Genomic DNA, 12,379 nt, shown 5'->3' on the forward strand with positions numbered 1-12,379 from the left:
CCTTCCTGCACACTTCTTATAGCTATGTAAACCATGATGTCCAATGGTTTGCTGGCCTGTACTTTTCATAAAAAAAGAGGTCTTTGAGATTCCTTGGTTGATGCAGCTTCTGCGTACAAAATCAGTCTGCTGGACGGCACCACATGACCCCGCATAGATGGTGCCTTCCCTTTGGAAAAATCCCAGAAGTCCAACAGGAGACAGATGAGCAGCCAAAGAGGGTCGAGTCTGCTTGCCGATACTGTTCTACCCCCAGAAGCACTTTTGTCCATGTTACTTAGTTTTCTCTGTACTTAGGCCTTCTTTAGGATTCGCAGTGGTCCCATTTACACACAGCGACAAGAAATTCAGGCGCCCCTGGACTCCATCAGACAACTGCAAAACAGTCATGAATAACATCTTGAAGAGGTGAGGAAAAAAAAAAAAACCAAACACAATGTTTCACTTTACTTCTGCTCCTTCAGTTCTGTCTCCAGCACTAACTGAAGCACTCTGGCCCCTTGTGAGCACAATTCTATCTTGAGCCTCCACCAGCTGAAGGTGTTGGGAACGTGCTGGAAACATGTTTGCGACACCATGTGAGTAGGCAGCACCAGTGAGGAGGCCTGCACCCTCCTGCTGGTGCTGTATCCAGAGGACTAGCTGCTGATGAAGGCAAGTGCACCATCACAGTGCAGGGGCTGGGAGAGGGTGGCGAAAGGGTGGTTTGGAGGTGGGGAGGGGGCGTTTCTGGGAGGGACTGACAGAGGCCTCCTCTGCTAGATCCTAACCCCCTTCCTGGGCCACCCCAGTGTTACACTGGGCTTCCTGAATTTGTGCCAGCTGAATATCTGGCATGGATTGGAGAAGCCCCATTTGGCAGGCTAGGGTGTTACCTGGGGTAAGGGGAAAACTATCTCCTTACACCAAGGAGACCTCCAGCCACCTCCTAACCTGTGCTGGATACACAGATCAGTGCTGCAACCAAAACAAGCTTTCTGATTTGCTTACCCCCCATCCCATGGAGGAAAGAGAGGCCCATCAACCATGATAGACCACTAAATGATTCAGATGCATTACACCCCTGGATGCCAGTTTTTTGTGGGGGTGGGGAGAGAACAAAACCCAGCTTGCACATTTCCAGAGGCAACTGGCTACCTGGTGTTAGCAACAGAAGGCTGCACTAGAGGGAACTTTGTCCCCATCCATCAAGGAGGTCCCCATATTCTTAGAAGCAAAGCATTACAGGCTAGCCCCAGGGGGCCTGGATGCATGCAGGGCGACAACTGCACTGCCCAGCACGGAATTCAGCCACTATGACAGACTCCAGTAGATGCCATAGAATCCGGGGCAGGCAAAACGATGCGGATAACATGAATACAACACTTTGCACGCAAGAAAACCAAACCCCCCCTTTCAGAGGGGACAACCCTCAATTTGTTTATGGGGAGCCACTCCCACAAGACTTCCAAATGGGTATGCTCAGGCCTGCTGCCTAAATCAGGAGAAATCTAAGCACTTCTTTTTTACTGAGTTGGAAACTGGGCTGTAAAATCTATTTTAGAAGGACCAGAACTTAATCCATGCCTTTGCAGAACCTAAATTAAACTCTGCAGCATTCCTGCCCTCTTTGAGTTGTAGAATCGTACAGATCTTGATACCACAGAGCTCAGTGCTGGATATTTCTGTGCATAGTTCTCAGAGGCACGAAGCTGCTTTGAGACAAGGCAGGCCCTGGGTCCATCTCGTTTTGTATCAGCTTTCCAAAGGTTTGGTTCAAGATCTTTCCAAGCCCTGCTGCCCAACAGCAGCAGGCACTGCTGGCACTGGCACTGCTGGAGGGCTGAAGGGTCATCTCCATGCAAAAGTGGATGTTCCACCACTGAGCGGGGGAGTTGCTGCAGCTCTTGTCTATATGAATGAGCCACAGGCAGGGCCAACCTTCTGGCCACCCAGATTCTAGCCGGACAGACCAGAGCTGTAATGCAACGCCCTGGCACCCAGGACAGTGGCGTCATGAAGTCATGTGACATTGTGACGTTACTTCTGGTCTCCCCAGAGGACGGAGTGCTCACTGAGTTGGCTTTGTGCCCCCCTTCCTCCACCCGTGAAGGCTCCCAGTAGCCTCGACAGGAGAGGGAATGGGGTGTGTGTGTGCAAAGCCACCAGCACCACTCCTCAGCTGAGAACCTGGAAGTGACTGCCTTGCACAGCTTGTTGCGCAGTCATTTCCAAGGATTCCCTGGTGGGAGTGCTCGCTCCTGTGGCTTTGCATTGCTTCTCCTGTGGAGGCTCTTGGGAGCCATGAAGTCACCAGCACCTCATTCATAACTAGAAAAGTGCATGAGGGGCAGTCACACCCCCCCCCCTTGGTGTAGCGCCCAGGGCAGGTGCCCAGCCAATGACATTCTTGTTACCTATTGTTTCAATAAACCCTGCAAGATATTCGGCCGTTACTGTGACCATTTCCATACCTGTCTCTGAGTGGCAGCAAGATGACCCTCCCTTTAGGAGCCCATTGGGCTTCTCATGTCTGCAGATGAAGGTCCGACACCCTTCACAGTGCTTCCTTATTCTGCAGCAGCTGCAACACAAAATTTGAAAACAATTTAGGATTTAAGGAGGGGAGCATAGTTAGAAAATGGTACTGACGAGTCAAGAGAATGAAGATCGTCCAGGGAAATGACTGTTAATTACAAAAAGGGCAGGTTTGCACAGGAGGTACACCCCACACAATCATTTAAATCTGGTAGGTTCCATTTTTTGGAAGGGTTCACAATCTGTGGCTGGTTGTCAGGAACCTGCCCCATTTCCCAGTGTCCAATGTTATCCAACCCCATGCAAGGATAGAGACAATCTCCTGCAGCCAAGACTGGATCTGGAAAAAGAAGGGTAGCAAGGCCTTGTTGGTTTGGGTCTGCACTGCCAAGGCAGGTTGGTAATAGGGCAGCTAAACCAACCCCAGTCTTGCAGCTGGGGAGGAGGGCACGGATCACTTCACAAATGACTCCAAGGATGGGAGTTGGGATTTATTATGTTCACACCAGGACAGTCCACACACTGGCGTTGGCCAATGAAAATGTGGCATCTTGTCCATACGGACATGGGAAGCTACTGGATGCCCAAGTCAGACCCTTGGGTCATGTAGCTGAGCCTTCTACACTGATTGACAGTGGATCTGCAGTGAGGGTCTTTCTTAGCCCTCTCTCAAGATGATGAAGACCAAATCTGGGATCTTTTGCAGGCAAAGCAGCTGCTCTACCACTACGCTAGAAATGTATACGCATCACCAATATGGAACACTTCGTGCCCTCCATACTCTTCCATGGTGATAACTGGGGCACGGGGGAATCTTCGGCGCAACCCGGCCTAAAGTCTCACCAAAAATGTGCCAGGCTTCCCCAATTCAAACAACTACACATTGCCATTTCAAAGTTCCTCACAAAAGCTCAACATTTCAAGCAGACAGCATCCCAATCTGTAACTGGGCTTGTCAAATCAGAACGCTCAATTTTGGAGTAAAAACAAACAGTGTTGATCAATGTAACCAGTTCAAACTGATTTCAGCATCTTCTCTCCTACTTCTTCTACTGATGCCCTGGGATGCAAAACCAATCCCGCTGCCCACTTGCCCTGCCCCCAATCAACAAGGGGCTTCTTAATTACTCCCCTGGTGAGCCCACCTTTTCACTGACCTGCAGTGACTTCAGAATTCGAAAGCTGATGTTACAACTGTGGGTGAATATTATTAAACTACAGTGGGCCCTTGGCACCTGTGGGCATTCCCAACCCCCCCACCCCCCACAGATGCCAAAATCCATGGATAGTCAAATCCACTTTAAAAAGTTTTTAAAAAGTAATACAGAAAAATCCCAGCATTCCCCATCCTAGCACCGCAAACAGTGCTGGCTGCAGGACAGTCTCTGATCCAACCGGAAGCCACTTCTGGGTTGTGCCAAGGCCTACGACCCCCTCCCTTGGTCCTGGCATGCTCCAGAATGAATCACGGAAGTGTTTCCCAGATGCTTCCACACTGCATTCTGTTCTGGCTGCTTTGCTTCTTTGGTGCCATTGCTGGTGAATGTAGTTTTGTGAGCTGAGCTACGAGGAGGGCCAAGCACTTGCAGAGATGGGGATTAAGCAAGCCATATCACAAGCTAACCACTCCGGTTGGGAAATCAACCACACTGACACTGCGCCCGTTCCTCTCAATTCCACTGAAGACACATTAATTTTAGCTCAATAGAAATGTTCCAGGCAGGCCACCATCCCTCATCCTTGGAACACCCTTCCCCACAATACATGACATCAGGAGGAGAAGTCATCACAGGCCATAAGGACAGTGGATGGAGCACACAATGCTGAATTTTTTCTTGGCCCCCCCCCCCCCCCGGAAACATGTGGGAGCACTGAGCATGTGTCTTAAAAACACTGTACAGAGAATGGTACAACTTTAAATATTTTCCACAAACATATAGTACAGTCGGTCCTACTTATCTGTGGGTTTGGCACCCATGGATTTGACTCAACGCGGGTGCCAAGCCCACGTCTGGAGGGCCTTCAGGACTTCCTGAATGTGACCAGAAGGTGCTCCCAGTCGCTTCTGGGTAGTCTTGTAAGGCCCCTCTGTGGATTTCATTATCCGTGGAAATCGGTATTCGTGGGGGGTCCTGCAATGGATCCCTCATGGATACCAACTATATACGAAAAAGTGGGGGAAGGGAAAACCACAGAAGAAGAAACAGCTCATGCTTTTGATGCCACAATATTGCCAAAGTGGTTTAGAGGAGGATGGAAAAGCCCCCCCCCCCCGCGTTCTGCATGCAGGTGGTCTCAGGTACCATCTATGGCATCTATAGGGCTGGAAAAAGACCAGGCAGCTGCTATTAAGCAAGCCATATTACAAGGCTTGGCTAGATGAACCACGGATCTGACTCTGCTGAGCACATCTGCCTTTTTTCCAAACAAGACAACAATTTCATGGGCCACATGCCACTCTAGTATGCTTTGCAGTACTTGTAAATACACAACCCGTGTCACAGAACATGAATGACACCATATGTGCTTATTCCCCAAAAAGATTCCAGAAGTACTGAGTTTTACCAGGAGACTCCAACAACACTAAACTAGACTTACTGTATTAGAACGCAGACCACGATAAGTACGACTGACGCTATCACCGAAACCACCACCAAGGCGGTGATGGTTTGCTTCTTCTGGCTGGCAGCCACCACTGCAAGAAGGTCGGCATGTTCACAGCGCATCCCAACAAATCCAGAATGGCAGCTGTGGACAAGAAAGGCGGGCAGTGTGTTAAAAAGAAGATTGATCAGTTGACTTTTGTAGCATGTAGAAGCATTCGAGATCAACTTGAAACGCCTCATCAAAATTAAGGGGGAATTTCATCTGATCAGAGGGGGAAGTGCCAATTTTGCTGCTTTAGGTAAGAGCTGTCACCCGCCCAGCAGAAATGGCAGACAACCTCCACTCCACCACAGGGGTGCAGTTTAGCTATGCCACTGGTTCTATATGGTGTAGAGGAACCCTGTCCACATTGGGTGCTTCCTTCTACAATAAAGCGAACAAGGAGATGATGCCTGGGAACCCTGCCAGCAGGTGTGGTATGGCTTAACGGTGCACTCTCATTTTTTTCTCCTCGTTTGCAACAAATATGGACACACCAATGGCTGAAGGGGGGCTCCAGTCAATACCGACAGTTCCAGCGAGGGTGTCTGGAAATGCAAGAGTGAAGACTTACACACACGAGGGTTCCGCTTGCTGCACCAAGAATCTGCAAGTGCCATGGAAACAATAGTGACTGTGGGCATCTGGGCAGTCATCAAAATGCGACCGGACAGCAGCAGCTCTTGGGGGACCTGCTAAAATGAGATCAAGAGAAAAGACAGGCATTAGGGATGTGGGATGTTCTTTTATTTTCCAAGCTGTTGATCCCACATTTCTTCCCCAGAAGTCAAGAGTGGCACACGTCATCCCCCGAGTTTTTTCCTCACAACCATCCTGCGAGGCAGGTTGGGCCAAGAGTAGTTCACAGTCACCCAATACGTTTTGTGGGCAGTTGGGAATTGACATTCAGGTTTCCAGGGTTCAACTGCTACACCACACTGGATCTCGTGCACTGAATGACTCCCTCCAGACTGCTTTGATTCAGTCACTTTGCAGGATGGCGATCACTCATGACAATCTGATTTTCAAATTATTAGATGCAAGTCCACTTACCTCCAGATCAGCCTTTTGGGGTATCATTTTGCAAAGTTCATTATGTTTACATTCATGACAATCCTTTCATTCTCTTACAGGGAGGAATACTGAAGCTACCGGGGGGGAGGACTATCTCTCACACACCATGACCAGATATGTCACCAGATATTGTCCATGCCAGGGGTGCCCAAACCCTGGCCCTGGGGCCACTTGCGGCCCTCGAGGCCTCTCAATGCGGCCCTCAGGGAGCCCCCAGTCTCCAATGAAACTCTGGCCCTCCGGAGATTTGTTGAACCCCGCTCTGGCCTGACGCAACTGATCTCAGCGTGAAGGTGACTGTTTGACCTCTCGCGTGAGCTGTGGGATGAGGGCTCCCTCCACTGCTTGCTGTTTCAAGTCTGTGATGCAGTAGTGGCAGCAAAGGACAGGCCAGCCTTGCTTTGCGCAAGGCCTTTTATAGGCCTTGAGCTATTGCAAGACCTTCATTCATTCATATAAGTTCATCTTTAATATATTCATTTATGTAAACTTATGTAAATTTATTCAAATTTTAAATGTAAATTAATTCTTTTTTCCCTGACACAGTGTCAGAGAGCTGATGTGGCCCTCCTGCCAAAAACTTTGGGCACTCCTGGTCCATGCTGAACACATTCCTGAACATTCTGAGAGGTCAATGGGGTCCCCAGATAAAACAGGAGCAGCAGGCAGACACAACCGAATTTGTACCCTGCCTTTCTTCTGAAGGCAGTGCCTGCCTTTCTTCTTCTGCCTTTCTTCTGAAGGCAGTGACTTTCAATGAGTGTACCACGACACATTGGTGTGCCACAAAAGGTCCACAGGTGTGCTGTGTGAGTTTGAAGCACAGCAATTAAAAAAAATCACTGAAAAACTCTTCTGGATTCTGCAACTCTTTCTAGGGCAACTGTCTGTAGTTACAAATTGTCTATCTCTCTTCATCCACCAGTGCTGCACCTGTAGAGTGCTGGACATCATCAGGAAGACTGAAGGCAGGACCAAAGGGCAGCTTCCACCTTGCCTCCAGGTGATAGCAGACAACTGCGCAGAGGGCTTGCTGTTGTGTGCTCCCTGGGGCATTTGGTGGGCCGCTGTGAGATACAGGAAGCTGAAGTAGAAGGACCTATGGCCTGATCCTGTGGATGTCCCCAGGCAAATGGAGGCTCTACCCTCTAGACCAGACCTCCTGCCCTGCTACCTGTCTGCAAGTCTAGTATATTAAAAATAAAACACTGAAATGACTCACGACCCACCTAGTGGGTCCCACAGTTTGAGAAACACTGCTGTAGAAGGTTAATTCCCCTTAACTGTGATGGAGATTGCTGCCATCCCTTCACACCCTCTCTCCATGTTCATTTTTAGCCTGCTTGTCCACAAACATACTCCAAGCAACACATGCATTTAAAAAGAAACACACCACACCACAAGAATCATGACCAATAACCAAACAATAATGCAGCACTAAAAACGGCATAAAAGCAAAAACACAGCATGCGCACCCCACGGCGTTTCACATGTGATTGTGGGAGGCTGGTGAACAGTGCAACAGCCGCGATGCTCAGAATAACTATGAAAGGGGAACCGGCCCTCACCCACATCAACATTCTGAGTCGAGAGAGGGCATGAACTGTGTCACAATGGCATGAAGATTTGGCACCAGCGCAATGCAAGCTCAGGGGCAGAGACCAGAGCAACAGCTGTCCATGCACAGATTACATAACACATGGTTCTGTGGAAGGAGGAAAAAAAAAAGAAACTGCAGTGCTAGGAACATATCCCTCTCCAGAAAGAAGGCAACGCATGATTCATTTCAACACCATGCATCTCAGGACTAAATTCTTCTTTGGAATAAGATAAGCATCTACATCATGTTCTCCTTGAGTGTGCAGAAGGTAGGCTGGTATCTACCAATACATTGCCGGATGATTTGCAGTAAATCAGCAAACCAACTCCTAAAGCAGAGGTTTTCAACCTTTTGCATCTCATGGCACACCAACAAAGTACTAAAATTGTCAAGGCACAACATCGGTCTTTGGATAATTAACAAGGCATAATTGTTTGCCTTTTGATTCTACGTTTTGTTTCTTTGCTGTGCTGATGTCTTTATTTTTGAGTCATAAAAGTGTTCCAATTGCCTTTCTGAAGTCAAAAAGGCAGTACAGTGAGACTGCCATCCGCAGGCTCCACATCCACGGATTTAATCAACCACAGATCAAAAACATATTTAAAAAATTCAAGTATGCTGCTGATGCAGCCTGCTGATGTTTGCCTGGTGCCTGCCCAGGCAAATTACTTACGCTTTAGCAAATTTGGGCAAATTACTTACGCTTTAGGCCAGTGGTTCTCAAATGTTTTAGCACCGGGACCCACCTTTTAGAATGGCAATCTGTCGGGGACCACTGGAAGTGATGTCATTAACCGGAAAGTGATGTCATGGCCAGAAGTGACATAGAATCGTAGAGTTGGAAGGGACTTAATAGGTCATCTAGTCCAACCCCCTGCCTCAGGCAGGAAATCCTCTTAGAGCAGGGATGTCAAACATAAGGCCCAGGGGCTGGATGCGGCCCGCGGAAGCTTTTTATCTGGCCCTCAGGCTCTCATCTGCTGAGCAGTGCTGAGGTGTTACTTCTGAAAGGGCAGCCCACATGAAAATTGGACTCTCCCATATCTTTAAATATTTGCATATTTGAAAAGATTGAAAAGATTTGCATATTTTCTCTTCTGTCACTTAAAGCTAAAGAGTTCCTAAGTGAGAAAAAGTGCTTATTTTTTGTTATGACCTGTTTAATGACATCATTTCCTGCCTAATGACATCACTTGCAGCCCTCAGCAGCCATCATGAATGCTATTCGGCAGTCGATATGAAACAAGTTTGACACCCCTATCTTAGAGCATCGGTTGAGGCACCTGTTGAGGTGCCTGTCGAGCCTCTGCTTGAATATCTCTAGTGAGGGAGAGCCCACCACCTCTCTCGGCAATCTGTTCCACTGCCGAACTGCCCTGACCATCAGGAATGTTTTCCTGATGTCCTCTCTTGCCGTTTGTAATTGTTGGTTCTAGTTCTGCTTTCAGAGACAGCTGAGAATAAATTATTCCCTTCTTCCATATGACAGCCCTTTAGGTTTTTGAAGAGAGCTCTCATATCCCCTTCTCTACTCCAGGCTGAACATGCCAAGTTCCCTCAACCTTTCCTCGTAGGGCTTGTCCTCCAGCCCCCTGATCATCCTCGTCGCTCTCCTCTGAACCTGCTCCAGTTTGGCTGCATCTTTCTTAAAGTGGGGTGCCCAGAATTGGACACAATACTCCAGATGAGGTCTAACCAGTGCAGAGTAAAGCAGAACCACAACTTCTCGTGACTTGGAAGCTGCAGTTCTGTTAATGCAGGCTAAAATTGCATTTGCCTTCTTTGCAGCCGCATCATACTGCTGACTCATGTTCATCCTGTGATCCACCTCAACTCCACATGTAGTGTTCACATGTAGTGCTGCCAAGCCAGGTATCTCCCATTTTATATCTGCATCTTTGGTTGTTTTTGCCCAAGTGCAGAACTTTGCATTTATCCCTGTTGAACTTCATCTTATTCATTTCAGCCCAGTATTCCATTTTGTCCAGGTCTTCCTGAAGGCTTCTACTGTCTTCTATTGTGTTTGCTATTCCTCTCAGTTTGGTGTCATCCGCAAATTTGATGAGAATCCCTTGTATCCCCTCATCCAAGTAATTGATGAAGATATTAAAGAAAACCAGGCCCAAGACAGAGTCCTGGGGTATCCCACTCAAAACTTCCCTCAGGGTTGACATGGAGCCATTGACAAACACCCTCTGTGTACGGCTGTCCAACCAGTTGTGAATCCATCTAATGACTGTATCGTTGGACCTGTATTTTACCAACTTGCTGATTAGGATGTCATGTGGGATCTTGTCAAAAGCTTTACTGAGGTCAAGATATATTACATCTACCACATTCCCTACAGTCCAGTAAGTTAGTAACCTGATCAAAAAAGGAGATGAGATTTGTCTGGCAAGATTTATATTTGACAAATCCATGTTGGGTTCTATTGATCAACTCATCAAGCAGGAAAAATTTTAACACCCCCCCCCCATACAACAAAAATCAAATCAAGTAAAGTAAAAGTTTACAATAAGTACATTTTAAACATTTATTTCAAATAAAGAAGAACCCTCCTAACCCTCCCAAGAAGTTGCTGATCTGTTTTTTAAAAATTCCCCAAACATTCCAAGGGTTGCAATCCACACTTACCTGAGAGTAAGCCCCACTGACTATCATTGTTAAATCATATACCTAGTAGCCTATCAGAAGTACAGGTCTGTGACATTTCATTAAATGCAATCACATACCACCATAGCATCAAATCTATTAAAAATAAAATACTCATCAAAATGAATGGGGACCCTCCTGAAACTGGCTCACAACCCACCTAGTGGGTCCTGACCCAGTTTGAGAAACACTGGGCGATAGGAAATTTACACAAATTGCACAATTTACATGAACTCACAGAATTTCCACAAATTTATACCCTTTTGTCAGCATGATTTCTGAAGACTTAAACACCTGTGGATTTTGGTATCTGTGCAGGGTTCTGGAACCAAACCCCAGTGGATATGGAGGGCCCATTGTATATAGGTTTTTTTTTCATTGCAAGTAAACAAGCAGCTATTTTTTCCACTCCTAAAAAATAGGCTGTTAATGCTGCAGTTGTATCCGTGGTTGTCTGGGACCGATTGAACACTGAACACAATGGGATTTACTTTTTAGTAGACATGCATAGGATTGGGCTGTAAGAATCCCAGACCTGAAGTAACTTCAATGACTATTTCCACCTACACATCTTTCCAGCTTGGGGGGAGGGGCTCATGGAGTGCAGGAAGAAACTGGCTCCACTTCCCTGAGTTGCCATTTTGCATTCAACTCTACCACCACCACCCCACACTAGGGTTCTGCTTGGTATATCTTTGAATTCTAGAAAGAAAAAGAAAAAAGTAGATCTTGAAAGCTTGAAAGAAGCTGGGACAGCTGGCAACAGGGAGGGCCGAGTACAGGGAGGAGGAGAGGGGGAGGCGATTGAGAACAGCTGCCTTCGTTTCCTTCCATCCCCAAGTGTCAGGCTGCAGTGTATTTGCGTAACTCTATGCAATTTAGTACAATGCGTTTTTTTCGCGTAGGGTCAGGGAACGGAACTCACACGCATAAATAGGCTCCACCAGTGGAAGATTTAGGGTGTAATCCTAACCAACTTTCCAGCAGCGAGGTAAGGGCAATGCAGCTTCAAGATAAGGGAACAAACATTCCCTTACCTTGAGGAGGCCACTGACCCCCCCCCCAACTGCAGGATGCAGCACATGGCCCGTTGGCACAGCTATGTCAGTGCTGGAAAGTTGGTTAGGGTTTGGCCCATAGATTGACGTATTGGTCAGTCTAAGTAAAGAATTCCTTACGGTTCTGCCTCTATCTGCAGCTTGATAACCCAGACCAGAGAACTATTTCCAAAAGGGTTGCCCGTTGGTAGCAGCAACCACAGAGAGGCCTGTGGCACTTTGGTTAAAACATTTACTGTGGACCGATCAACAAGAGGTCACAACAAACCTGTGGTCTCCAAGATGCCACAACTCCTTTCCTCTACTGTGTACTTACACTTGTGTACACAAGTGAAGGATGTACTTTACTTTTCCCTAATGCTCCCCTACCTAGTCCCATGCAAAGTCAGCCAAGTGACTACACTGCCGAATCTAGATCACAAATTGACCAGTCCATTTCAGCAACAAGACATTGCAGAAGAACAGAAGGGCACGTTATTTTGTCACAGGAAGACAGGAAATGTAGCTTTGTGCTCTCTCACTTTGTAAAGCGGTACCCAAGCAGATGATCCTTTTGTAGTCTCCAAACAGACATCTTCAAAACAGTTCCTAGGCAGTGGAGGGAGGAACGAGCGGGGCATCATGGACACTATGCAAGGGGAGTTCACGACGATCACACCCAAAGCATGCATACGACTGGCAGAAGCTGTCACCACACTTGTGGAGAGCTGACTTCAGATTTTCCAGGGCACAACCCAAAACATCAGGCCCAGAAACTGGAAGGACATGGATGACATCCGTGTACACTCGGTGGGCAGTGACAGTTCTCCAGTATTAACAGCCCAATCCTATC

The 12,379-nt window shown here is 47.4% G+C and overlaps 1 protein-coding gene across 1 annotated transcript in view; it reads right to left on the reverse strand.

Annotated features, from left to right (window-relative positions):
* Positions 1-318: 318 nt before the first annotated feature.
* TGFA (transforming growth factor alpha) overlaps positions 319-12,379 on the reverse strand; it is a 58,524-nt gene continuing 46,463 nt past the window's right edge. Inside the window, exons 4-8 of the mRNA XM_066639639.1 lie at positions 7,316-7,349; positions 5,738-5,858; positions 5,116-5,265; positions 2,454-2,563; positions 319-375 (exon numbers count right to left, since the gene is read on the reverse strand). Coding sequence (XP_066495736.1) covers positions 368-375; positions 2,454-2,563; positions 5,116-5,265; positions 5,738-5,858; positions 7,316-7,349 — 423 coding nt within the window. The 3' untranslated portion in view covers positions 319-367. The remainder of the gene's footprint in view (positions 376-2,453; positions 2,564-5,115; positions 5,266-5,737; positions 5,859-7,315; positions 7,350-12,379) is intronic.

The sequence above is a fragment of the Tiliqua scincoides genome, chromosome 11 (assembly GCF_035046505.1).
Source record: "Tiliqua scincoides isolate rTilSci1 chromosome 11, rTilSci1.hap2, whole genome shotgun sequence".
NCBI lineage: Eukaryota > Metazoa > Chordata > Lepidosauria > Squamata > Scincidae > Tiliqua > Tiliqua scincoides.